Source organism: Salmo salar, chromosome 05 (assembly GCF_965601325.2).
Source record: "Salmo salar chromosome 05, fSalSal1, whole genome shotgun sequence".
In the NCBI taxonomy this organism is placed as follows: Eukaryota; Metazoa; Chordata; class Actinopteri; order Salmoniformes; family Salmonidae; genus Salmo; species Salmo salar.
This window is the reverse complement of record NC_138295.1, coordinates 2,852,884-2,878,800: the sequence shown is the minus strand read 5'-3', so window position 1 is coordinate 2,878,800 and position 25,917 is coordinate 2,852,884. Positions and strand designations below refer to the sequence as shown.

Below are 25,917 nucleotides of genomic sequence, written 5' to 3'. Positions count from 1 at the left end.
GGTCTATACTCAGCCTGGTCTGTTGATATCCCTCTAGTGGTGTGGGGTCTATACTCAGCCTGGCCTGTTGATATCCCTCTAGTGGTGTGGGGTCTATACTCAGCCTGGTCTGTTGATATCCCTCTAGTGGTGTGGGGTCTATACTCAGCCTGGTCTGTTGATATCCCTCTAGTGGTGTGGGGTCTATACTCAGCCTGGTGGTCTGTTGATATCCCTCTAGTGGTGTGGGGGCTGTGCTTTGGCAAAGTGGGTGGGGTTATATCCTGCCTGTGTTGTCGAACGTGGCCAGTGTCCTTCGACCCCCCCCCCCCCCCGTCTCAGCCTCCAGTATCTATGCTGCAGTAGTCTATGTGCCGGGGGGCTAGGGTCAGTCTGTTATATACAAAAATCTCGGAAACTGGAAACACTCATCTCCCTCACTAGCTTTAAGCACCAGCTGTCAGAGCAGCTCACAGATCACTGCACCTGTACATAGCCCATCTATAATTTAGCCCAAACAACTACCTCTTCCCCTACTGTATTTATTTATTTTATTTAGCTCCTTTGCACCCCATTATTTCTATTTCTACTTTGCACTTTCTTCTACTACAAATCTACCATTCCAGTGTTTTACCTGCTATATTGTATTTACTTTGCCACCATGGCCTTTTTTGGCTTTACCTCCCTTATCTCACCTCATTTGCTCACATTGTATATAGACTTATTTTTCTACTGTATTATTGACTGTATGTTTGTTTTACTCCATGTGTAACTCTGTGTTGTTGTATGTTGTCGAACTGCTTTGCTTTATCTTGGCCAGGTCGCAATTGTAAATGAGAACTTGTTCTCAACTTGCCTACCTGGTTAAATAAAGGTGAAATATAAAATAAAATAAAAATATCTGGTGTAATTCTCCTGTCTCAGCCTCCAGTATCTATGCTGCAATAGTTTGTGTCGGGGGGCTAGGATCAGTCTGTCCTACCTGGTATAATTCTCCTGTCTTATCCGGTGTCATGTGTGAATTTAAGTATTCTCCCTCTTCTTCCCCCCCTCTGTCCCTCCCCTCTCGGAGGACCTGAGCCCTAGGACTATCTGGTCTGATGACTCCTTGCTGTCCCCAGTCCACCTGGCCGTGCTGCTGCTCCAGTTTCAACTGTTCTGCCTGCGGCTATGGAACCCTGACCTGTTCACCGGACGTGCTACCTGTCCCAGACCTGCTGTCCCAGACCTGCTGGAACCCTGACCTATTCACCGAACGTGCTACCTGTCCCAGACATGCTGTCCCAGACCTGCTGGAACCCTGACCTATTCACCGGATGTGCTACCTGTCCAGACCTGCTGTTTTCAACTCTCTATAGAGACAGCAGGAGCGGTAGAGATACTCTCAATGATCGGCTATGAAAAGCCAATTGACATTTACTTTTGAGGTGCTGACTTGTTGCACCCTCGACAACCACTGATTATTATTATCTGACCCTGCTGGTCACCTATGAACATTTGAACATCTTGGCCATGTTCTGTTATAATCTCCACCCGGCACAGCCAGAAGAGGACTGGCCACCCCTCATAGCCTGGTTCCTCTCTAGGTTTTGGCCTTTCTAGGGAGTTTTTCCTAGCCACCGTGCTTCTACACCTGCATTACTTGCTGTTTGGGGGTTTTAGGCTGGGTTTCTGTACAGCACTTTGAGATATCAGCTGATGTAAGAAGGGCTTTATAAATAAATGTGATTGTCAAAGTGTTTCCATTCTCCCTTGATGGCATCAGGGATGGGCCAATGATGAATCAATTCCGGTAACGATTAGGAAACAAACCAAACAACCACATAGCTGACCTCCTAGTAATCCCAGTGTTTTAATCACTGTCAGGCGCCTGAAAACAGCCTGGTGACGAACAGGAAAACAACATAACAGAACAAAAGAAGAAGAAAAAAAGTAAAGATTCCACCGGAGGACTGACAGGAACGCCTGAGGGCCGAGGAGGCGGGGCACACAGGTAAATCATTACCCTTCTGTTACTCACGGTTACGTTTCACCTGAGTCATGACAGGGATCCACCTAACCAGTGGCGTCATGCACGTGTGTGTTTAAAAAGGAAGTTCAGTGGCCCCCTCAGACGTGTCTGTAATAACCTCGTGGTCTTCCCTGTGTGGCTCAGTTGGTAGAGCATGGTGTTCGCAACGCCAGGGTTGTGGGTTCGATTCCCACGGGGGGCCCAGTACAAAAAAAAAATAAGAGTCTGGACAAGAGTCGGCTAAATGACTAAAAAGTATATGTAATTTTTTTTTCAGATGTTAAATAACAAAAATGTATATTTTAAGCCCAATGTTTTATTAAAATTATTTAAGAAAAAAAATGATTTCCCCCCCCCCATTCTCCGTAGAGATGACTGGGCAGGACGCTAGATACATCTAGTGTGTTCAGCATCGTCAGTGAAGTAAACATGGTGGAATTACCCACAGCGCTGGGGCCCATTGATCTTCAGTTATATTAAAAACCGCAAACATTTGCCTCCACCTTATTTCAAAATCATGTAGAATTGCAGGAAATTTGCGATAGAATTAGAAAAAAATCTTCTCTCTGTCCCATGGCAAAATGTGTCGAACTGCAGGAAACTAAACATTTCTCTCTTCGCTGTCACGAGGGGGGCAGCTAAAATGTTTTGCTTGCAAGGTGGGGGGGATTTTGGACGTGGCAATTTTTTTTTAAAAACATTTTTTATTTAACTAGGCAAGTCAGTTAAGAACAAATTCTTATTTTCAAACCCGGACGACGCTGGGCCAATTGTTAGCCGCCCTATGGGACTCCCAATCACAGCCGGTGGTGATACAAACTGGATTGGAAACAGGGTGTCTGTAGTGATGCCTCTAGCACTGAGAGGCAGTGCCTTAGACCACTGCACCACCTGGGAGACCACTGAAATGCAGTGCCTTAGACCGCTGCGCCACCTGGGAGACCACTGAGAGGCAGTGCCTTAGACCGCTGCGCCACCAGGGAGCCCACTGAGAGGCAGTGCCTTAGACCGCTGAGCCACCAGGGAGCCACAGCAGCCCCTCATGATAGGCTCTATTGTTGAGGGCCCCACAGCGTTTGATTTGATTTTAGCTGCCAGTGACTGGCAGGAAGTGTACCTAGATAACCTATGCAGAAAAATAGATATATTTAGAATTAGGCATAATGATTACCATGCTAGATTGTTTCTGGTGTTTGAAAAAAAATGCTAAATTCTCTACTTCCAGAGGGGGGCCACCCCCCTTCATCCCCACCCCCCCTTCATGCCCCCTCTAAAACAACGGGTGCAGGATGATGCCACTGAACCTACCTAATGGAGAAGTGCCTGGAGTATGACAGGAGCTTTACTATGACAGGTACATACCTGCACTCTGACAGGTGAGTAGACTAACTGAACCATGAGATGACAGGTACATACAGTGAGGGAAAAAAGTATTTGATCCCCTGCTGATTTTGTACGTTTGCCCACTGACAAAGAAATGATCAGTCTATAATTTTAATGGTAGGTTTATTTGAACAGTGAGAGACAGAATAACAACAAAAATATCCAGAAAAACACATGTCAAAAATGTTATAAAATGATTTGCATTTTAATGAGGGAAATAAGTATTTGACCCCTCTGCAAAACATGACTTAGTACTTGGTGGCAAAACCCTTGTTGGCAATCAGAGGTCAGACGTTTCTTGTAGTTGGCCACCAGGTTTGCACACATCTCAGGAGGGATTTTGTCCCACTCCTCTTTGCAGATCTTCTCCAAGTCATTAAGGTTTCGAGGCTGACGTTTGGCAACTCGAACCTTCAGCTCCCTCCACAGATTTTCTATGGGATTAAGGTCTGGAGACTGGCTAGGCCACTCCAGGACCTTAATGTGCTTCTTCTTGAGCCACTCCTTTGTTGCCTTGGCCGTGTGTTTTGGGTCATTGTCATGCTGGAATACCCATCCACGACCCATTTTCCAAGCCCTGGCTGAGGGAAGGAAGTTCTCACCCAAGATTTGACGGTACATGGACCCATCCATCGTCCCTTTGATGCGATGAAGTTGTCCTGTCCCCTTAGCTTAGAAACACCCCCAAAGCATAATGTTTCCACCTCCATGTTTGACGGTGGGGATGGTGTTCTTGGGGTCATAGGCAGCATTCCTCCTCCTCCAAACACGGCGAGTTGAGTTGATGTCAAAGAGCTCCATTTTGGTCTCATCTGACCACAACACTTTCACCCAGTTGTCCTCTGAATCATTCAGATGTTCATTGGCAAACTTCAGACGGGCATGTATATGTGCTTTCTTGAGCAGGGGGACCTTGCTGGCGCTGCAGGATTTCAGTCCTTCACGGCGTAGTGTGTTACCAATTGTTTTCTTGGTGACTATGGTCCCAGCTGACTTGAGATCATTGACAAGATCCTCCCGTGTAGTTCTGGGCTGATTCCTCACCGTTCTCATGATTATTGCAACTACCACGAGGTGAGATCTTGCATGGAGCCCCAGGCCGAGGGAGATTGACAGTTCTTTTGTGTTTCTTCCATTTGCGAATAATCACACCAATTGTTGTCACCTTCTCACCAAGCTGCTTGGCGATGGTCTTGAAGCCCATTCCAGCCTTGTGTAGGTCTACAATCTTGTCCCTGACATCCTTGGAGAGCTCTTTGGTCTTGGCCATGGTGGACAGTTTGGAATCTGATTGATTGATTGCTTCTGTAGACAGGTGTCTTTTATACAGGTAACAAACTGAGATTAGGAGCACTCCCTTTAAGAGTGTGCTCCTAATCTCAGCTCGTTACCTGTATAAAAGACACCTGGGAGCCAGAAATCTTTCTGATTGAGAGGGGGTCAAATACTTATTTCCCTCATTAAAATGCAAATCATTTTATAACATTTTTGACATGGGTTTTTCTGGATTTTGTTGTTTTTATTCTGTCTCTCACTGTTCAAATAAACCTACCATTAAAATTATAGACTGATCATTTCTTTGTCAGTGGGCAAACGTACAAAATCAGCAGGGGATTAAATACTTTTTTGCCCTCACTGTACCTGCACTCTGACAAGTGAGTAGACCAGCTGAACAATGAGGTGTGTGTGTGTGTGTGTGTGTGTGTGTGGTGGTCTACTCACCCACAGCTCCTGTGTACGTGGGCTGGGTCAGGTCTTTGGGTACTTTCCTGTAGATATCCAACCTAATGGAAGAGAAAGAAAGAGCGAGCGGTTAGAAAAACAGCAATGAACGGGGTTCACAAGATGACAGAAAGGACAAGATCAGTTGGATAACAAAGCAAGTACTCCATGTAGGACCTATCTTCCTTTAGGTGCAATCAGTGAAAGCATTACCATGATTCTCTCTCTCAATACCACAAGGACGACGCGAGTGAAGTTTAGTCTAGTGCAGGCGGTTGTTTATCTTGGAATGCAGCAGGGAATTATTCTTAAAAGCATTACTTATTTAGTTTATATATTAATAATACCAAATAGGTCTATCTTCTGTATACCACCCGTACCTTGTCACAACACGACTGATTGGCTCAAACGCAATAAGAAGGAAAGAAATTGTACAAATTAACTTTTAAAAAGGCACACCTGTTAATTGAAATACATTCCAGGTGTCTACCTCGTGAAGCTGGTTGAGAGAATGCCAAGAGCGTGAAAAGCTGTCATCAAGGCAAAGGGTGGCTACTTTGAAGAATCTCAAATATATTTTAATTTGTTTAACAATTTTTTGGTTACTACATGATTCCATATGTGTTATTTCATAGTTTTGATGTCTTCACTATTATTCTACAATGTAGAAAACAGTGAAAATAAAGAAAAACCCTGGAATGAGTAGGTGTGTCCAAACTTTTGACTGGTACTGAATGTATATGATGACTGCACAAAACGGTAGGACTTCTGGGGTCCCATTTTCCCAGTATTATTATTTTTTTTTTCCTTTCTCAAAACCATTAAGACCTCTAAGTACTAAATCTGGATGAATCGGAGTTACGGTTCATAAGGAGAAGAAGAGTAGAGATGATTTTAAGCTTTAGCGTTACATATGGAACTGAAAGTTGATAATATCTCGCTTGAATTTAGAGATATCAATATCACACGCAGTGTGGTTCAACTAAGGGATGTCCATGATAGAGATGACAAGTGGATTCGGATTGAAGTGGATTGGTTACAGTGGTTTAAAATGGACTCCGTAAAAATCTGATTTTTGATTTGTCAATAACTCAGACATGTTTTGAGGAATCCCTTAGTTTGTTTTTCTCAAACTAAGTTAAGACATGGATTGGTTATTTAGACACCACTTCTGGATCAAAATTTGGATATGAGGATTTAAGTGAGACTGCTTATAATAGCGGCACCTATAGGCCAATCGGTGCCATTCTGTTTGACCAAGTTACTCTTGGCATCTAGTTTCTGTGTACCAAATTTAGACAAAAAGTGACCAACCTATGGTTGAGTTTTTTGACAAAGTTATTTGAAAGAGAGAGAGAGACAGGAGAGAAGGGAGGGGGGGGGGGAGAATTCTGAGCACATTTTGTTCCCAGAATGCTTTGCAGCATTACTGAAGAGCAGCGGAATGTTAGCTCTGAAACACAGCCATGACAAACAGGCCCAGGCAGCCTCACACATTCCTGAAATCTGACCCCAGCAATGACCTATTAACCCCCAACACACAGACAGCCACATGGAAAAGTACACAAGACACACCAAACTTCTGAACACACACACACACCATTCAGCATTGGCCTCATTGTACAGGAAGATGCGTTTAGTTGGGTCAGCATTGGCCTCGTTGTACAGGAAGATACGTTTCATTGGGTCAGCATTGGCCTCGTTGTACAGGAAGACCTGATAGTTGATCATTTGCTACTAAAACTAAAGTCAATGACACATCAGGACAGTGTGTGTGTTCTGTGTGATACATTGTATTAGTGGACATCAGGACGGTGTGTTCTAGAATACTACTGGACCAGGAAACAGTGCTCCAGGCTACTACAGGACCAGGAAACAGTGCTCTAGGACTACTACAGGACCAGGAAACAGTGCTCTAGGCTACTACAGGACCAGGAAACAGTGCTCTAGGCTACTACAGGACCAGGAAACAGTGCTCTAGGACTACTACAGGACCAGGAAACAGTGCTCTAGGACTACTACAGGACCAGGAAACAGTGCTCTAGACTACTACAGGACCAGGAAACAGTGCTCTAGGCTACTACAGGACCAGGAAACAGTGCTCTAGGACTACTACAGGACCAGGAAACAGTGCTCTAGACTACTACAGGACCAGGAAACAGTGTTCTAGGGCTAGGACTACTACAGGATCAGGAAACATGCTCTTGACATGTTGAGTTCTCTGGGGCAGCTAGCTAGCCAGATATAGAGTGGGGTCCACACTTCTAAATGAGTTTGTTAAATGTTCACATTCCAAAAAAGGTCTTTTGACTTTAGAGCGTTGTCAATTCATAGTAAAACTCAGATTTTCCCCTGTGTTAGGGTGTTGTCTAAAATGGCTCCCCTATTCCCTACAGCAGTGGTTCCCAGCTCCAGTCCTCCAGTACGCCCAACAACACACTTTTTTGTATTGTAGCCCTGGATAAACTCACCTGATTCAACTCATCGAAAGCCTAAAATGATTAGTTAACAAGTTGAAATCAGGTGCGTTTGTCAGGGGGCTATAATAAATTGTACTGCTGGTAGTACTGGAGGACTGGAGCTGGGAACCACTGCCCTACAGGGCCCTGGTCAAAAAGCAGTGCACTATGTAGGGAATAGAGAGTGTCATTTAGGACGAACCCAGTATCGGAGACATATCCATAATGACGTGTCTCACAGGAGGGTTAGTGTCGTGAGGTATGACTGCCTCGGCGCAACCACATCAGGTTCTAAAGTACACATCCAGGGTCTTGTGTGGGGTAGAATAATTATCTTGATTCAACATTACACAACTTGAAGCCTTTCTTACAGCTCAGCGAGCCAGGCAAGTCCCAGCCCTGATGACAAGCAGTATGCAAACAATGGCTGTGTGATTTGGAACAGTACACCCAGCCTGGTCTCAGAACATTTCAGATTATTCTGTATGTAAATCTGAACCACTACTTTTAGTATGTAATGTTTCTTATGGTATTTATTAATTTGTGGATGTACATCTATTTCGTATAATATGTTACGAATTATACTTCATATGATATGTTACGAATTATTAATATACTAATATATTAATGACTTCCCTAAAGAGTGGAGGCTGTTATAGCAGCAAAGGGGGGGGGGACCAACTCCATATTAATGCCAATGATTTTGGAATGAGATGTTGAACGAGCAGGTGTCCACATACACTACATGACCAAAAGTATCATACTAATTTGTGTCCCGGATTGTTTTTTATTATGTTACGTCTAGTCTATGAGACCTGCTTGGTATAACGTGTATATTAGGGTGTGTGACCGCAGTCTCTTGGAGCTGTAGGTCCAACAGAGAATGAACCAGTAATCTACATCCTACTGATGAGTCCTCATCATCTCTCCTTCATGCCCTGAAGTAGAATCATGATATAGGTGAAAGCATAGGTAATGACAGAAACAATGGCTGATATTTAATGGATCAACAAAAAAGGGGAAAAATGTATTTGGATATTTACCAAATAAATAACATATTGCCTAAATAATACAATGTACGACAACAATAGCCTATAATTTAACGTATGTGTAATGTAATAGAATATTAAGTTTTATTTCACAATGAAAAGTTGAGGTGCCTTCATTAGTGTTTTTCAGGATGATAGCCTGTTAGCCTAGATGCTAAATAGTTCGTCTGAATGGGCATCTCTTCAGGCAAAGCGGGTATACTTTTCTCACAATATACTGACGCGATAAAACAAATTGCACTTGAACAGCTGCCCGCAGATACAATATAACACCTGTTGTAACAACGTAGGAACTATCACACCGTTAACTTGTTGGGTAACAAACTTGGAACAAGAGGAGAGCAGGGGAATTCTCTCCATACACAGGAAAATAAATTATTACGAGTGTAATTTAAACCTGCGAATTGTGAACATAAAAATCCATTACTCACCTCCTTACATCGAAAACCATGATGTTTGCACGTTTTCGATGGGTATATTAAAACAATTCAGTTAAATGGAAAATCAGCACAGATTTCTAGATTACTCTACAATCCAAACCGGTTGTTCACCGTTTACCGGGATGACGTCATGCTTAGGACGCTTTGCAAAATTTTTTTAAAAAAATATCCTATTGGTTGAATTCACTTCCTGGTTGAAAGATTCTCCTTCCGTTCTTTTAAATTAAACCAGACAGTAGAACTGTGTTAGAATACTCACACTAACCCTACTATTTGTAACGTGAATTGAATATATACTATGCTTATTGGTTATAGTATGGCTATAGTTAGTATGCCAAAAGTTCCCGGATGTCGTACTAAAGAAATCGTCAAAAAGATGACGTAAACACGCAGAGGAGACGTTAGGGCCCATAATGCACTTCTTCCGGAAATTGACGTGGCTTCACTCGGTTTGAAAGAAAATTTGAAAGAAAATGGCGGAAAAATATGAAGCCGAAGTCCGACGACAGCGGATACAAATTCATTGTTTTAACTAATTATGACAAATGTTAAGAAAATGTTGAGCAATGTAATAAACTAATGACTTTTCAAAAAAAGTTACTTACACTTTATGTTGGCTGACAATTGTGTTAGTTACGCTATCCTTACAGCGGTATGTACTGGTCTGTTAGCTAACGTTACTGTTAGTTACCTAAAGGTAGTTGGTTACTAATACATCGAACTTGACAGGTAGTATATTAACTAAAGTCTAACTAACTATCCAAAGTTTATTGACTTGATTATTCACATCATTCTTAACTAAACGGTATAGTCGTTGTGCGTTCTCAATGGACATTGTTAATTGTCTATCCCGATTTCAGAGAACATAAGAGCATAGAATAACTGATGAATTTACAAACGCTCAACACCGGTTGAATATGGCCGGTGTCAGCAAAAAAGTGTAATTAAATTGTTGCCAGCAGCACAGTTAGTCACCAAAGCTCTGGATAAAATGGAAAACAGCTTAACCAGTTCTGCCAGGGAGAGTAAAACAGTCAAGAGTGAGGTGTCTGGAAGAAGCTAGCAAATGTTATCCAGTTAGCTTGGGGTGCTTGACTGTCATTAAGGCCCTACAGCGAAAAGCTCTGAATTTATGAACAGATAATCGGACAACTCGCTCTGTATTTACGAAAACCCAGATCGCACTGTGGCAGAGTCAATTCATCAACACACACTAAATCTTAAAATGTCTAGGTTGCATAGCAACAGCATCAACTTCTGGTAGACAGGCGAAGCGCTAGTATGCTCAACTGAAAGAATACTGTTTAAAGTATACTAAAATGAACTAATAGTATATACTATGCAGTATGTACTCATTAAGTATGTAGTATACAGTATGTGTATTTCGAACACAGCTAGCAAAGGACTGAAATGTTTGCCTGCCTGTTGAAGGTCTGTACTAAATCCAGAGATACTGAAGTCCAGAGAGGACAAATGAAAACATGTTTTTTTTCCCCTCATTATGTCGAGATCACAACTTATTTATCTCATGATCAAATCAACTTTTATTTGTCACATGCGCTGATTACAACAGGTGTAGACCTTACAGTGAAATGCTTACAAGCCCTTAAAACCAACAATGCAGTTTTAAGAAAATAGAGTTAAGAAAATATTTACTAAATAAAAATAAAATAAGGTAACACAATAAAATAACAATAATGAGACTATATACAGGGGGGTACCGGTACCGAGTCAATGTTCGGGGGTACAGGTTAGTCGAGGTAATTTGTTCATGTAGGTAGGAGTAAAGTGACTATGCATAGATAATAAACAGTGAGTAGCAGCAGTGTAAAAACAAAGGGGGGGGGGGGGGGGGGGGTCAATGCAAATAGTCCTGGCGGACATTTGATTAATTATTCAGCAGTCTTATGGTTTGGGGCAAGAAGCTCTTAAGGAGCCTTTTGGACCGAGAATTGGTGCGGTACTGCTTGCTGTCCGGTAGCAGAGAAAAAGTACTCAATTGTCATACTTGAATAAAAGTAAAGATAGCTTAATAGAAAATGACTCAAGTAAAAGTGAAAGTCACCCAGTAAAATACTACTTGAGTAAAAGTCTAAAAGTATTTGGTTTTAAATATATTTAAGTATCAAAAGTAAATGGAATTGCTAAAATATACTTAGGTATCAAAAGTAAAAGTATAAACCATTTCAAATTCCTTATATTAAGCAAACCAGACTGCATATTTTTTATTTATTTATTGACAGATAGCCAGGGGCATACTCCAACACAAATAATTTACAAACAAAGCATTTGTGTTTAGTGAGTCCACCAGATCAGAGGCAGTAGGGACGACCAGGGATGTTCTCTTGATAAGTGAGTGAATTGGACCATTTTCCTGTCAAAATGTAAGAAGGAAGACAGTTCTCACACTAAATGAGGCCTACAGTATCTATCTCGTTTGTGGTGCTGTGAGTTACTGCCACAAACAGCAAGACTATAGAACAATGGAAGTAACTCCAGCACACAATTTAACTCTAGACACTTATTATATTTGATGATTGGGCTCAAGACCTTGTTGACTGACAAACTGTGTAAACAAAACAAACTGTCACATTCCTTATCTAAATATAATCAATTGAATTCAACAGGAAACCCTCCTCTTGTGTCATATCCCCAAAACAAAACTAAAAGAATATCTGAGTCCATCAGACCACCGTCACAGCTCAGACTGCAGAAAGGACTGTGAGAAAGATACATGTTTCAACCACAACCAGCTACTGTTATCACGTTGTTGTGTTGTTGTTCATTATCGGAAAATAGTCAGTTGAATTATGAAAAAACGTAATGTCCCACAAAACCAAAAGTACAACTTCTGGGATCACCTCGCAGTGAGAAAAGGAAACCCTTCAATCAGTTACTGTTATGATGTTGTTGTGTGGTGAGGAGAAGCCTGGCGGGGTAGGCCTTGTGTTTTCCCTTCACTCACAGCCTCTTCCGGCAATATGAAAAGTACTGTTTTGTGTGGGAAATAAAATTAGCAAAGGACTAAAATATACATGCTGTAGGCTAAGCTGCACATGAATGAGTCTAGGAAATGTATTGTATTGATATGTGTGTATAATAACTCTATTACTACCTACATATCTAGCGCTGGAAACCCACAGAGGAACTGGTGAGTGTGTTGACATTCAAGTCTACATCTAATAGAAATGGACCCATTCATTATCTAAAAAAACGTCAATTAAATTCAACAGCAAAGCCTCTTCACATCTACAAAACAAAACTAAAGAAAAACTTCAGGGATCACCTCAAAGCTGACTGTGAGAAAACCGTGAGCAAGAGAAATCTTTTGACCACAACCACTTACTGTTATACGTGTGCGTCCTAAATGACTAACGATTCCCTATGTAGTGCACTACTTTTGACCAGAGGCCTATGGGCTCTAGTGCACTATATATAGGGAATATGGTGCCATTTAGGATGCGGCGGTGGTGTTGTGATTCTGTGGTGAGGAGAAGCCCTGTGTTTTCCCGCCCACTCACTCCACTGTTGCCCGGGGCGATGGTGACAGTAAATGAACAGGGACGACAGTACTGATTAGCTAAACAGAGTTGGTGTCCCAAATGGCACCCTATTCCCTATGTAGTGCACTAGGGCCCATAGATCTCTGGTCAAAAGTAGTGCACCATAGAGAGAATAGGGTTCCATTTGGGACGCGTCCTGAACAGTCACAGGAAATGCCTCAGTGTCGTCCCCTGTTTTACTTCCCTCCCTGGACGAGAGGACAGGAGGACACAGCTGATAATGATGGGAAGCAAAAACACAAAAATTACAGAGTTTTATTTTTGTCAATACATGCTTTCATAATTTCCAGTATGTTGTGTAATCTCTCCTGTGGACTGCTCTCTCTCTCTCTCTCTCTCTCTCTCTCTCTCAATTCAATTCTGTAGACTTTATTGACATGACAAGTTACATTACATCTCTCAAATCAATTCAATTCATTTCAGTATACTTTTTTGACATGGCAAGTTAAAATATTTACATTTAGTAAAACCAAAAGCTAACCTTGACTTGGAAGAGTTCCAGTATTGTGTTGGATAGTCATAGCCAGCTAGCTAACATAGCATCCCTCTGTTATAACCAGCTAGCTAACATAGCATCCCTCTGTTATAACCAGCTAGCTAACATAGCATCCCTCTGTTATAACCAGCTAGCTAACATAGCATCCCTCTGTTATAACCAGCTAGCTAACATAGCATCCCTCTGTTATAACCAGCTAGCTAACATAGCATCTCTCTGTTATAACCAGCTAGCTAACATAGCATCCCTCTGTTATAACCAGCTAGCTAACATAGCATCCCTCTGTTATAACCAGCTAGCTAACATAGCATCCCTCTGTTATAACCAGCTAGCTAACATAGCATCCCTCTGTTATAACCAGCTAGCTAACATAGCATCCCTCTGTTCGAGCAGGGTGTTTCAGTTGGCTAAACTAGCTAGCTGCATTTGCTAGCTAAGTAAGTGAAACTGAAAGTAAAAAAATAAAAGACAAAATCTCTCTCTATTTCTCTCTTGCTTCTCCTTCATTTTGGAAGAAATTAGTTTAAAACTGTTCAACTATTGTCTTTCTCTCTCTTTTTCACTAATCTGATTGGTCTTCATGTTCACTAATCTGATTGGTCTTCATGTTCACTAATCTGATTGGTCTTCATGTTCACTAATCCGATTGGTCTTCATGTTCACTAATCTGATTGGTCTTCATGTTCACTAATCTGATTGGTCTTCATCCATGTCTTCATGTTCACTAATCTGATTGGTCTTTATCCATGTCTTCATGTTCGCTAATCTGATTGGTCTTTATCCATGTCTTCATGTTCGCTAATCTGATTGGTCTTTATCCATGTCTTCATGTTCGCTAATCTGATTGGTCTTCATCCATGTCTTCATGTTCGCTAATCTGATTGGTCTTTATCCATGTCTTCATGTTCGCTAATCTGATTGGTCTTTATCCATGTCTTCATGTTCACTAATCTGATTGGTCTTCATGTTCACTAATCTGATTGGTCTTCATGTTCACTAATCTGATTGGTCTTCATGTTTGCTAATCTGATTGGTCTTTATCCATGTCTTCATGTTCGCTAATCTGATTGGTCTTTATCCATGTCTTCATGTTCGCTAATCTGATTGGTCTTTAGCCATGTCTTCATGTTTTTTGTGAAGGTGTGATAGGTGGTGCAGTTATGTGTGTCTGATGGCAGTGTATTCCAGACATGGGAAGCTCTCACAGAGAAAACGGATTTACTAAAGGTGCTTTTCCTTAAGGGAACTATACAGTCACCTCTCATGGTAGACCTTGTGGATCTGCTGCTGTGAGGATGGGTTTTCTGTTAGACTAAAGTACTAAGTGGAGGGGGGAGGAGCCAGGCCAGTCTGGATGTTTTTCACTCCGTCTATAGGCCTGTTTACTGGCATGTCATTGACTGGGTCGTGATGCTTCATGGTTGGGTTCCACTGTGTGATTTTACTGTGGTCTGAGAGAGAGGTGTCAGTGGGCTGACTGTGAACGCTCTGAGAATCTCTGGGTTTAGGTCGATGATGAACTAGTCTACAGTGCTGTTGCCAAGGGATGAGCTGTAGGTGTACCAACCAAAAGAGTCCCCTCTCAGCCTACCATTGAACAGACCCAGTGTTCAACAGAGCTGTAGGAACTGTTCTCCATTTTTGTTTTTTCTTTTTGTCCTAGTTGTTTCTGTGGGGGTATGTGGGGAGGGAAAGGTTGTTGCTTCCTGGTAGGTGTTTATCCTCATGACTGTTAATAGTGTCTGGTTCTTCTGCTGTTCTACCATTCAGGTCTCCACAGACCAGGACGTTGCTTTGGGACTGAAAGTGACTCATCTCCCCCCTCTAGAATGGAGAAACTCTCTTCATTGAAGCAGGGTGACTCTGAGGGGGGAATGTATGTGTCACAGAGAAATACGTTTTTAATCTGTTAAAACAGCCTCCTTGTTGATTTTTAACCAGATAAAGAATTATCCTGTTTTGATCAATTCGATTGAATGAATTAGTTCAGATTTATACCATATTAGCATTCACCCTGAGTCTCTGCCCTGTCCTGAGTCTCTGCCCTGTCCTGAGTCTCTGCCCTGTCCTGAGTCTCTGCCCTGTTCTGAGTCTCTGCCCTGTCCTGAGTCTCTGCCCTGTCCTGAGTCTCTGCCCTGTCCTGAGTCTCTGCCCTGAGTCTCTGTCCTGTCCTGAGTCTCTGCCCTGTCCTGAGTCTCTGCCCTGTCTGATTCCTTTTAATGTAGTGGATGGTAGGATGATCTCCCTATAACGTAGTGGACAGCCAGTGGAAACATCACCTCTGCACCATGTTTCCTGTAGTACTACAATATCAACAGCAGCCATTTCTTTCAGGAAGTCTGGGTTTCTGCTCTTTAGCCCAAAAGCAGAGGACTTCCATCCTTGTAAATTCCAACATGCAACGTAAAACGATTTCATAACTGTTTTTTCTTCTTTACCTTCAAAATGAGATAAACACTCACAATCCAACAAGAACTATTCAAATAGGATTTTTCAATTCATGTAAACTCATATTATGCAAATGTAATTTGTTAATAATTTAAGATAGCATTTGTTTCATGCCACTTGGGTGGATGTAGTGTGAGGATGGTGGAGTTCTTGTGCTCATCATACCATGTGTCACGGTTGTCGTAGGTTAAAGTGGACCAAGACGCAGCGGGGAAATGTGCACTCATCTTCTTTTATTAACTGGACAAGAAGGTGAACCAAAACGTACACAACAACGGCCGGTAAGGCACAGAGCTATACACAGCACAATCTCCCACAAAATACCAACACAAACACATACCTATTTATAGAACCCTCAATCAGAGGCAACTAGAAAACACCTGCCTCCAATTGAGAGTCCAACCCCCAATTACCTAAACATAGAAATACAAATGACTAGACTAAACAGAGAAATACATAAACATAGAACAGTGCCCAAAACCTGGAATAATAAATCAAACACCCTACTAAACACACAACCACCCCGAACCACATAAAACAAATACCCCCTGCCACGTCCTGACCAAACTACAATCACAAATAACCCCTATTACTGGTCAGGACGTGACAGTACCCCCCCCCCCCCCCCCCCCAAAGGTGCAAACCCCGGATGCACCTCACACAAATAAACAAATAACCCCAATTACTGGTCAGGATGTGACACCGTGACCCTCGGCCTATCACATGTGTCCATAGTAGACTCAGCATGTGTTTGATGTCACTCATTTGGTTGATGGGTGCTGGGCCAGTTGCTCCTCTCACATCCTGTGCGTAGCTCTGCCTGCTGGGCTGTGGCTCCTCCAGGTGGGGGTCTGCGGTGGGGGGGGCAGGGGGGGTGGGAGGCCTCGTCTGGGTGGCTCTGAAGCTGGTCTGGGGTGGTCTGTGCTGCGCTGGCTGTGGTGGGCATTGAGGTTGGTGGTGCTGTGGTCGTGGCTGGGGGGTCCAGGTTGCTGGTCCGGGGTGTTGTCTGTGCTGTGGTGGGCATTGAGGTTGGTGGTGCTGTGGCCGTGGCTGGGGGGGTCCAGGTTGCTGGTCCGGGGTGTTGTCTCGGTGATCTCGGTGGGGGGGAGATTGCTCCGCTGTTCCTGGGTGGAGAGGTCGGGCTGCGGTTTAAAGAGACGTCCTTGAGAGTCTTGTCAAGGGACTGTCTCCCTGTACAGGTGAACATGGTCATAGAGACAGTCAGTCCAGATCGAGGGGGGATCAAATCAAATCAAATGTATTTATATAGCCCTTCTTACATCAGCTGATATCTCAAAGTGCTGTACAGAAACCCAGCCGAAAACCCCAAACAGCAAGCAATGCAGGTGTAGAAGCACGGTGGCTAGGAAAAACTCCCTAGAAAGGCCAAAACCTAGGAAGAAACCTAGAGAGGAACCAGGCTATGAGGGGTGGCCAGTCCTCTTCTGGCTGTGCCGGGTGGAGATTATAACAGAACATGGCCAAGATGTTCAAATGTTCATAAATAACAACAGCACCCGATGTCACAGGAAGGCCAAAAAGATTATCAAGGACAACAACCACCCGAGCCACTTCCTGTTCACCCCGCTATCATCCAGAAGGAGAGGTCAGTACAGGTGCATCAAAGCTGGAACCGAGAGACTGAAAAACAACTTCTATCTCAAGGCCATCAGACTGTTAAATAGCCATCATGCACCTAGGTTAAAAATCTAGGTAGGTAGGTAGTTAGGTAGATAGGTAGGTAGGTGGGTAGGTAAAAAATAGGTAGGTAGGTAAACAATCTGTCGTTCTGCCCCCGAACAAGGCAGTTAACCCACTGTTCCTAGGCCGTCATTGTAAATAAGAATTTGTTCTTAACTGACTTGCCCAGTTAAATAAAGGTAAAATAAATAAAATAAAACCTTAGAGGCTGCTGCCCTATATACATAGACTTGAAATCACTAGCCACTTTAGTAACGTTTACATATTTCTCATATACTGTATTCTATCCTATGCTACTGTATTTTAGTCTATGCCTCTCCGACATTGCTCGTCCTAATATTTATATATTCTTTATTCCATTCCTTTAGATTTGTGTGTACTGTTGTGAAATGGTTAGATATTACTTGTTACATATTACTGCACTGTTGGTGTCACGGTTGTCGTAAGAAGAAGCGGACCAAAGTGCAGCGTGTGTGTCGTTCCACATTTTATTTATACTGTGAAACTATGCAATACATAAATAAACTGAATGACAAAAAAACAACAAACCGTGACGCAGAGGTGAAACATACACTGACTCAAAACCAATCTCCCACAAACCCAGGTGGGAAAAACACCTACTTAAGTATGATCTCCAATTAGAGACAACAAGGACCAGCTGCCTCTAATTGGAGATCATCCCAAACAAAACACCAACATAGAAATACAAAACTCGAACATGAACATAGAAATACAAAACATAGATAGAAAAAAAAACCTGTCACGCCCTGAGCTACTCTACCATAGAAAATAACAGCTTTCTATGGTCAGGACGTGACAGTTGGAGCTAGAAACACACGCGTTTTGCTAAACCCACAGTGACATCTGCTAAACGTGTGTATGTGTAACACCCTGGCCATAGAGAGGGGTTTTTGTTCTTTATTTTGGTTAGGCCAGGGTGTTACATTGGGTGGGCGTTCTATGTTCCTTTTTCTATGTTTTTGTATTTCTTTGTTTTGGGCCGTGTGTGTGTGTGTGTGTGTGTGTGTGTGTGTGTCTGTGTGTGTGTGTGTGTGTGTGGCTCCCAATCAGGCACAGCTGAAGCTCGTTGTTGCTGATTGGGAGTCACACATAAGGAGCATGTTTTTCCTTTGGGTTTTGTGGGTAATTGTTTCTGTTGTGTGGTTTGCACCTGACAGGACTGTTTGGCTGTCGGTTTTCTTGTTTTGTTTGTATAGTGGTTTTTCTTTATTAAATTATTATTCAATGATGAACACTAACTCCGCTGCACCTTGGGCTACTCTCTCTCACGACAGCCCTTACAGTATGTGACCCATAACATTTGATTTATCTATACTTTATATTTTGATATATATATATATATATATATATATATATATATATATATATATACTTCATTTTTCTATTTTATAATGATATATATAATAGGCCAGTCTCCTTAGTCTACCCATAGCGACATGCCCCATCAGACATACATTCACTATCTGTTCTCTGATATCTCTGGCCCCATATAGCTGCTTACCAGCCCCTATAATCATTTCACACACAGAGAGAGATTCTTTTAAAACTCTTGTGTTTGTAATGTTTACCTATTAATTGTCTGATTGTTTTTGTTTGTTTGTTGTTGTAGTTTTGTTTCCACTTGCTTTGGCAATGTAAACATACGTTTCCCATGACAATAAAGCCTCTGTGACGAGAATTGAGAAAGAGGGGAGCGGGCGGGTGGCTGCCTTCATTGGTTGACTCGAAAGCGAAATGACGTATGTACAAACCCGTGCGGACTTTGTACCAGGAAGGGAGTAGTCTGATGTCATTGTTTTCTCCCTCACTAGAAGAGATACTATATAAGTCCTTTTCACAGCCGACCCTCAGAACAACCTCGGGAATGAAAAGAAAAACTTGTTTTTAAACAAGAAACAATCAAAGAAAATACACACGAGAAGAGAAACGGATTGTTGTATTTTTTTTTTAATTCTACATTTATTCATTGTTACTGATTTTTTATTTTATTTCTCAGTTTACATTCATTTTGAGAAAAACCTCAAAGAAGCTAAGGAGAACAAAAGAACATACAACACTATCAAGAATAAATCTACTTGTGTCTTTAAAAAAAAGAAAACCTTACAAGTTTGTATAGGAACAGCTGACACCGACCACCCAGAGGTTTATTTGCCTGTTCCACAGCCTATGTATTTGGATTTAACCGTTGTCGCCCGCCGCCCTCCTACTATGGTGATCATGGAAGTCCCCAGCATCGATGCCATGTCCCTCTGCGGGCTTCTGGAGGGGGAAGACCCGGGCTGTCTGGTCCTGGACTGTCGCTCATTCTTCTCCTTCAACTCCTCTCATATCCTCGGGTCCAACAACGTCCGTTTCAGTACTATAGTCCGCCGGAGGGCCAGAGGAGGGCTAGGGGTGGGACACATCGTGCCCAACGAGGACACGCGGAACCGGCTTCTCTCAGGGGAGTATCAGTCCGTAGTGTTTCTGGATGATCGGAGTTTGGACTTTGGCCAAGTGAAGAAGGACGGGACTCTAATGCTCGCCGTAACAGCTCTGTGTAGAAACCCGTGTGGAACTAGTTTCTTCTTTCTCAAAGGTAATTTAAATTTATTATAAAAGTGTAGCCTGGGCCTACTCCATATTGATTACGCGCTCACGGTAACGAAACAAATGTGCCATAGAGAAGGTCTACGTCAAAAATTAAAATCTAATCAAAATGTATCGGTCACATACACATGGTTAGCAGATGTTAATGTGAGTGTAGCGAAATGCTTGTACTTCTAGTTCCGACCATGCAGTAATATCTACAAATAATCTATCAATTTCACAACAACTACCTTATACACACAAGTGTAAAGAGGTGAAGGAGAATATGTACATATAAATATATGGATGAGTGATGGACAGAGCGGCTTAGGCAAGATGCGGTAGATGGTATAAAATACAGAATATACATATGAGATGAGTAATGTAAGATATGTAAAGTGGCAGTTATGAAGTGAACACTGTGACTGTACCGAAATATTTACATCTGTTATTGTTTACACCTATGAGATGGTGACGTGACTGTTGTACTAAGTATCCTCGCGTCCTATCTTGTCATCGTTTAGGTGGTTTTGACACGTTCTCCTCGGAGTATCCAGAGATGTGTACCAAGCCGTCATCTCCACAGGGACTCAGTCTGCCCCTCAGCGCCCGTCCAGACGGCGCCGAGCCCGGCTGCAGTCCATGCAGTACACCGCTCTATGACCAGGTTGGTATTCTTTCAAACATGTATTTTGTGTGTTATTACTGTGTAACAGCACTTTTACCTGGATAATAAATAAACCAACGTCAGTGTGTCATCAAACAGTAGATTCTGCCGTCTTAAACTAACCTCAATTTGGTAGGCTATAGGCGTAAGTATTGATAGGATGTGATATTGTTTTCTTTTTCTACCTTTTCTCCATCTCCAATAACACTTTGACATGTTATTACTCTCAAAACAATGTCAGTGTGTCATCGAACTATAGATTTGAACATCTTAGACTTAACTTTATTATATCCTATAACTTTAGGGCTGTTTTCTGTCTTGTTCCTCTCCTCCTCTCCAGGGTGGTCCAGTGGAGATCCTTCCCTTCCTCTACCTGGGCAGTGCCTACCATGCCTCCAGAAAGGACATGATAGACATGCTGGGTATCACTGCTCTCATTAACGTATCCGCTAACTGCCCCAACCACTTCGAAGAGTCCTTCCAGTACAAGAGTATCCCCGTCGAGGACAACCACAAGGCTGATATCTCCTCCTGGTTCAATGAGGCTATAGAGTTTATCGGTGAGTGTCATTACATTACGGTCATTTAGTAGACACTCTTATCCAGAGCGACTAACAGAGTATTCAGCTTCAGGTAGCTGGGTAAGAAAACATATTGAGAACGTGGAACTATAAGGTTATATTTGACGTTTGTAAAAAAATTTTTTTTGCTATTCACATATAACTAATATTTTAGATATTTATTTATATGTCTGTGAAGTTAGATTTTTGAAAAAGTACATTTTTTATTTTTTTGGGGGGGGAAAACTAGAACGTTCTATTTGCATAAACCCATTTGAACTTGGTACTATAAGGTTCTGTGTGCAATCCAATCACAAGCCTGAGCAAATACAGACGGACCAATCAGAACACGTCTTCGCCACCTCCCTCCTAGGTATGGTCTAGGCTAGTCTAGCCAGCAATAATGGTACGGAAGCAAAACAACAACACTGTCAGAAATGTTCAAGTGAATGCCGTGGCAACATCGTCGTTCAGCGATGCCAGTTATTCGTCTGATGATCATAATATATTTCTGATGATGTGTTCTGACTCTATGTCGGTAAATAGTTTTATTCCGTCATTTATTTGTTTATTTAAATAGCTACAGTTGTCTTAAAAAAAATCTCTAATTGAGAAGTGTCAAGTAGAACCGTATTGCTGAACCCTGATTGAAATTTCAGAGCCATAAGGTTCAATCTGCGATTGCACCCCCCCCCCCCTCCCCTAAAATAAATCAGTTCTCTGCACTTCAGCTACCTTTAAGGTTTGTACCTTAGTGGGTTATTAAAGAAGAATTCACTGCAAAAACACTTCTGGGACGTGAAAACGTTGATGCTCAGTACCTCAGAACTATGCTTTTTGCACAGGTCACGATATCACAGTCGTTGTAAGTAGCTAGCTAACTAGTTCAGTTTTAATTCTCTCGTGGCTCTAGATAACTGTCAAACAGACGACACAATCACCAAGCAAGTCAACCACAGCTGTAGTCATAGAAGCTATTGGCTTGGCGGGCAAACAAACTACTACAACGCAACAGCCAATCCCCTCCCTCTCTCCAACTCAACAGCCAACCCCCTCACTCTCTCCATCCCTCAACAGCCAACCCCCTCACTCTCTCCATCCCTCTCTCCTCTCCTCTCCTCTCCTCTCCTCCATTCAATGACTTGGATTTAAATAGAAAAAAGTTCCCTCCAAACCCCAACCAGCTGTCTGAGCCAGGGCTCCCTACTTCATCACACCCCATCCACCCCTTTACTAGACCCCCCCCCCCCCCCCCCATTTAAAGAGGGGGTCCCTTTTCATGTGGGGAGCCACAAAACAGACCCAATAGACCCAGAACTCACTCTGCTTTTGGAGCAGGCACCCAGAGAGAGAGAGAGGGAGAGAGAGAGAGATCTGTATGTCAAATGGAATCCTATTCCCTTTATAGTGCACTGCCCTGGTCAAATGTAGTGCACTATAAAGGGAATAGGGAGCCATTTGGGGACGCAGCCAGAGAGAGAGGCTGATGGTTGAATGCAGCTCCCTCCTCTCCGTCTCTTTGTTCTGTCGGGACAAAAGGCAGTTTTCTCCGACAGGCTCACGGCCGACCTTTCTCCCAGATGACTAACCCCAGCAGAGGGGGGCAGCCAACCCCCCCTTTTGTCCCCCTCTGCCCCCCTCTCCTTGGGGAATAGCCCCCTGATCACCCCCCCCCCCCCCAGACCCATCTAACTGCCCCTTTCCTGGGTTAATGAGATGGGTCCGTTAGAAACACCATTAGTTAGTAACACTATGGAGGGAGATTTGCAACTGAAAGTGTGTCATCAGGAGGAATAACCTACTTTTCTATTAGTCACTTCCTGCTGTGCCTTAGTAGGTCTACTGACTGAGCAAGGAGGATATTGGTAACTTCCTGCTGTGGCTTCGGGCTTCCGCATGCTTCAGTTCGGCTGGCGCATAGTAAACTGGTCTAGGGGAACCTAACGAGGGAGCGCCATACTCCCTTAAAAAACCTTCGCTTAAAAAAAACAACTAATCTCCCCTCTCTTTCTCTCTCTCTCTCCTATATAGACTCCATCCGTAATAAAGGCGGTCGCGTGTTTGTCCACTGCCAAGCCGGCATCTCCCGCTCCGCCACCATCTGTCTGGCCTACCTGATGAGGACCAACCGCGTGAAGCTGGTCGAGGCCTTTGAGTTCGTCAAGCAGCGCCGTAGCATCATCAGTCCTAACTTCAGCTTCATGGGCCAACTGCTGCAGTTTGAGTCCCAGGTCCTGGCTACTTCATCCTGTTCGTCGGAAGCCGGGAGTCCTGCCCTGGGGAAGAGCAGTACTGTCTTTAACTTCCCAGTGTCTATCCCCGTCCACGGCTCTGCTGGACACGGACAGCTCTCCTTCCTCCACAGCCCCATCACCACCTCACCAAGCTGCTAAGGGGAAGAGTAGGATCATATGGAGGGTTGTCTGTCTTAGCCTGGACTTGAACTGAACTGTTACTATTGGTGTCGAGTTGTTGTGACTGTACTGTAACAATACTAGTACTGTACTGTCAAAATACTAAGAGTGTACTGTAACAATACTAGTAGTGACAATACTAGTACTGTACTGTAACACTACTAGTGTACTGTAACAATACTAGTATTGTACTGTCAAAATACTAGTAGTGTACTGTAACAATACTAGTACTGTACTGTCAAAATACTAGTAGTGTACTGTAACAATACTAGTACTGTACTGTCACAATACTAAGAGTGTACTGTAACAATACTAGTAGTGACAATACTAGTACTGTACTGTAACACTACTAGTGTACTGTAACAATACTAGTATTGTACTGTCAAAATACTAGTAGTGTACTGTAACAATACTAGTACTGTACTGTCAAAATACTAGTAGTGTACTGTAACAATACTAGTACTGTACTGTCACAATACTAGTACTGTACTGTCATAATACTAGTAGTGTACTATCACAATACTAGTACTGTACTGTCATAATACTAGTAGTGACAATACTAGTACTGTACTGTCACAATACTAGTAGTTTACTGTCAGTGTCACTCAAATACAGGTGATTAATCATTGAGTTTTGGATAGACATTGAGCTCTAGAACTGATGGAACCCTTATTGATGCCCTTCCTGGTGTAAAGGTCATAAAGAAGTGACCCTGGCATCACAGGACAAAAGGGCTAACCTTTTGGAGAGACAAACCAAGTGGCCTAGTTTATGGGTTTAAATCCACAGGTCTGCCCCATCGACTTGAAAGGAGTTTCTCTGGCTACCAATATGGCAGTATGGTTATCACAACATCCTCTTTGGAATGTGAATGATACCCGCAGATCTGCCTAGAATACCTCAACTTCTAGGAAGAGACAGAGAAGTCAGTGGCTGGGGGACGGGTCAATTCTTTAAAGGAAGTATTTTAGAAGTATTTTAATGAGATGAAGAGAAGAGATTGTATTCAAAGAACTTTGTCAAGTATGCAAAGTCATTTAATGAGAGTGGTCAGCTTTTCATAATCACAATAAAATAATTTACCTGCCACAACTCTACACAAAATGGGCAAGTAAACCCTCCCTTGGTCACTCACAGACAGTCATATTTATTGCTACCAACAAGACTCTCAGGAATCATGAAGGACTTTCAATGTCCCACAGTTTTGTTCACACAAACATTTAACATTTAACATTTAAGTAATTTAGCAGACGCTCTTATCCAGAGCGACTTACAAATTGGTGCATTCACCTTATAATATCCAGTGGAACAACCACTTTACAATAGTGCATCTAAATCTTTTAAGGGGGGGGTTAGAAGGATTACTTTATCCTATCCCAGGTATTCCTTGAAGAGGTGGGGTTTCAGGTGTCTCCGGAAGGTGGTGACAAAAAAACGAGCTGTCATCCTGAGGGAATCCCGCTAATGCCTCGCCGAACGACGACGGTTCGGATAAATCACTCCTCAGACTGTTTATTGTTGACGAACAATGAATGTATCTCTGGCCAATCAGCCGGCTCGGAGAGCGCCAGAAGGTTTAGTTTAAAGTGGACGGGAAAGCCCCATTCATATGCAAATGTATGCCTTTTATAAAACACCGTGAGACCCTGACGATCCCTGACAATATTGGGGGAACCAGCCAACCAGATACCTCTGAAACATCACCATGCCTTTGTAGTGCTAGCAGCTGTTAGCTAACACTAGCTCTGTTAGCATCATGCTAGCTCTGTTAGCATCATGTACTGTTAGCATTATTAGCATGTTAGCTCTGTTAGTATCATTAGCATGCTAGCTCTGTTAGCATCATGTACTGTTAGCATGTTAGCTCTGTTAGTATCATTAGCATGCTAGCTCTGTTAGCATCTTCTACAATTAAAAGCTCTGGGAGAGAGTCAGAACCCCTAAAGCACTAAAACGGGGATTAGACTCAACCGGAGACTGCTGTCTGTCTTATTACCTATGTGATATTTATTGAACTAAAGTAATATATTTCTTACCATATATATTTTTGCATATGTTTGTTAGTAGTTGTTTTTGATACCATTAAATAAATCCTATTTGTCTTTTGTACTTCGTTGCAGAACTTTGTGGTTTCTTTATTTTTGACACAGAGTAATTTGGAAATGTTAAAAGACACACAGTAAAATGGATTGATTGTATATTACACCAACACCCTAGAGAAAATAGATATGGTAGACCTAAATACACCAAAATCTATACTATATACATATAGATAGGATGGCTATACACACGACTACATCATCAATCTAACGCTGACATCTAGGCTTACCAATAAGAAACGTTATAGTATAGCAGTGTTGGGCCTGAAATTCAGAACAAACATTACAGAATAAAATATTATTTTGAAATATCTGAATAATACATTTCGTCAATATT

At 42.5% G+C, this 25,917-nt stretch overlaps 2 protein-coding genes and 1 non-coding gene across 3 annotated transcripts in view; 2 read left to right on the top strand and 1 right to left on the bottom strand.

The window, feature by feature from the left end:
* Positions 1 to 9,308, bottom strand: part of LOC106591131 (endoplasmic reticulum-Golgi intermediate compartment protein 1) — a 63,119-nt gene extending 53,811 nt beyond the window's left edge. The window contains exons 1-2 of the mRNA XM_082974998.1: positions 9,035 to 9,308; positions 5,096 to 5,157 (exon numbers count right to left, since the gene is read on the bottom strand). Of these exons, the coding sequence (XP_082831124.1) occupies positions 5,096 to 5,157; positions 9,035 to 9,054 (82 nt within the window). The 5' untranslated portion in view covers positions 9,055 to 9,308. The remainder of the gene's footprint in view (positions 1 to 5,095; positions 5,158 to 9,034) is intronic.
* trnaa-cgc (transfer RNA alanine (anticodon CGC)) lies at positions 2,120 to 2,190 on the top strand. Its single transcript has one exon. It is a non-coding gene; the product is annotated as a tRNA-Ala (tRNA).
* Positions 9,309 to 19,079: 9,771 nt separating the features above from the next.
* On the top strand, positions 19,080 to 25,590 carry LOC106604105 (dual specificity phosphatase 1). The gene is made up of 4 exons (XM_014198502.3): positions 19,080 to 19,850; positions 20,365 to 20,507; positions 20,848 to 21,067; positions 23,099 to 25,590. Exons 1-4 carry the CDS (start codon positions 19,439 to 19,441, stop codon positions 23,458 to 23,460), a joined length of 1,137 nt encoding a protein of 378 aa, XP_014053977.1. The 5' UTR covers positions 19,080 to 19,438; the 3' UTR covers positions 23,461 to 25,590.
* The last annotated feature ends 327 nt before the right edge of the window (positions 25,591 to 25,917 follow it).

Bases quoted from the DNA above. Each gene is read 5' to 3' on its own strand.
- LOC106604105 (XM_014198502.3), top strand. From the start codon at position 19,439: ATGTATTTGGATTTAACCGTTGTCGCCCGCCGCCCTCCTACTATGGTG. The intron at 19,851-20,364 runs GTAATTTAAATT...GTCATCGTTTAG, and splicing joins TAGTTTCTTCTTTCTCAAAG to GTGGTTTTGACACGTTCTCC. The intron at 21,068-23,098 runs GTGAGTGTCATT...TCTCCTATATAG, and splicing joins TGAGGCTATAGAGTTTATCG to ACTCCATCCGTAATAAAGGC.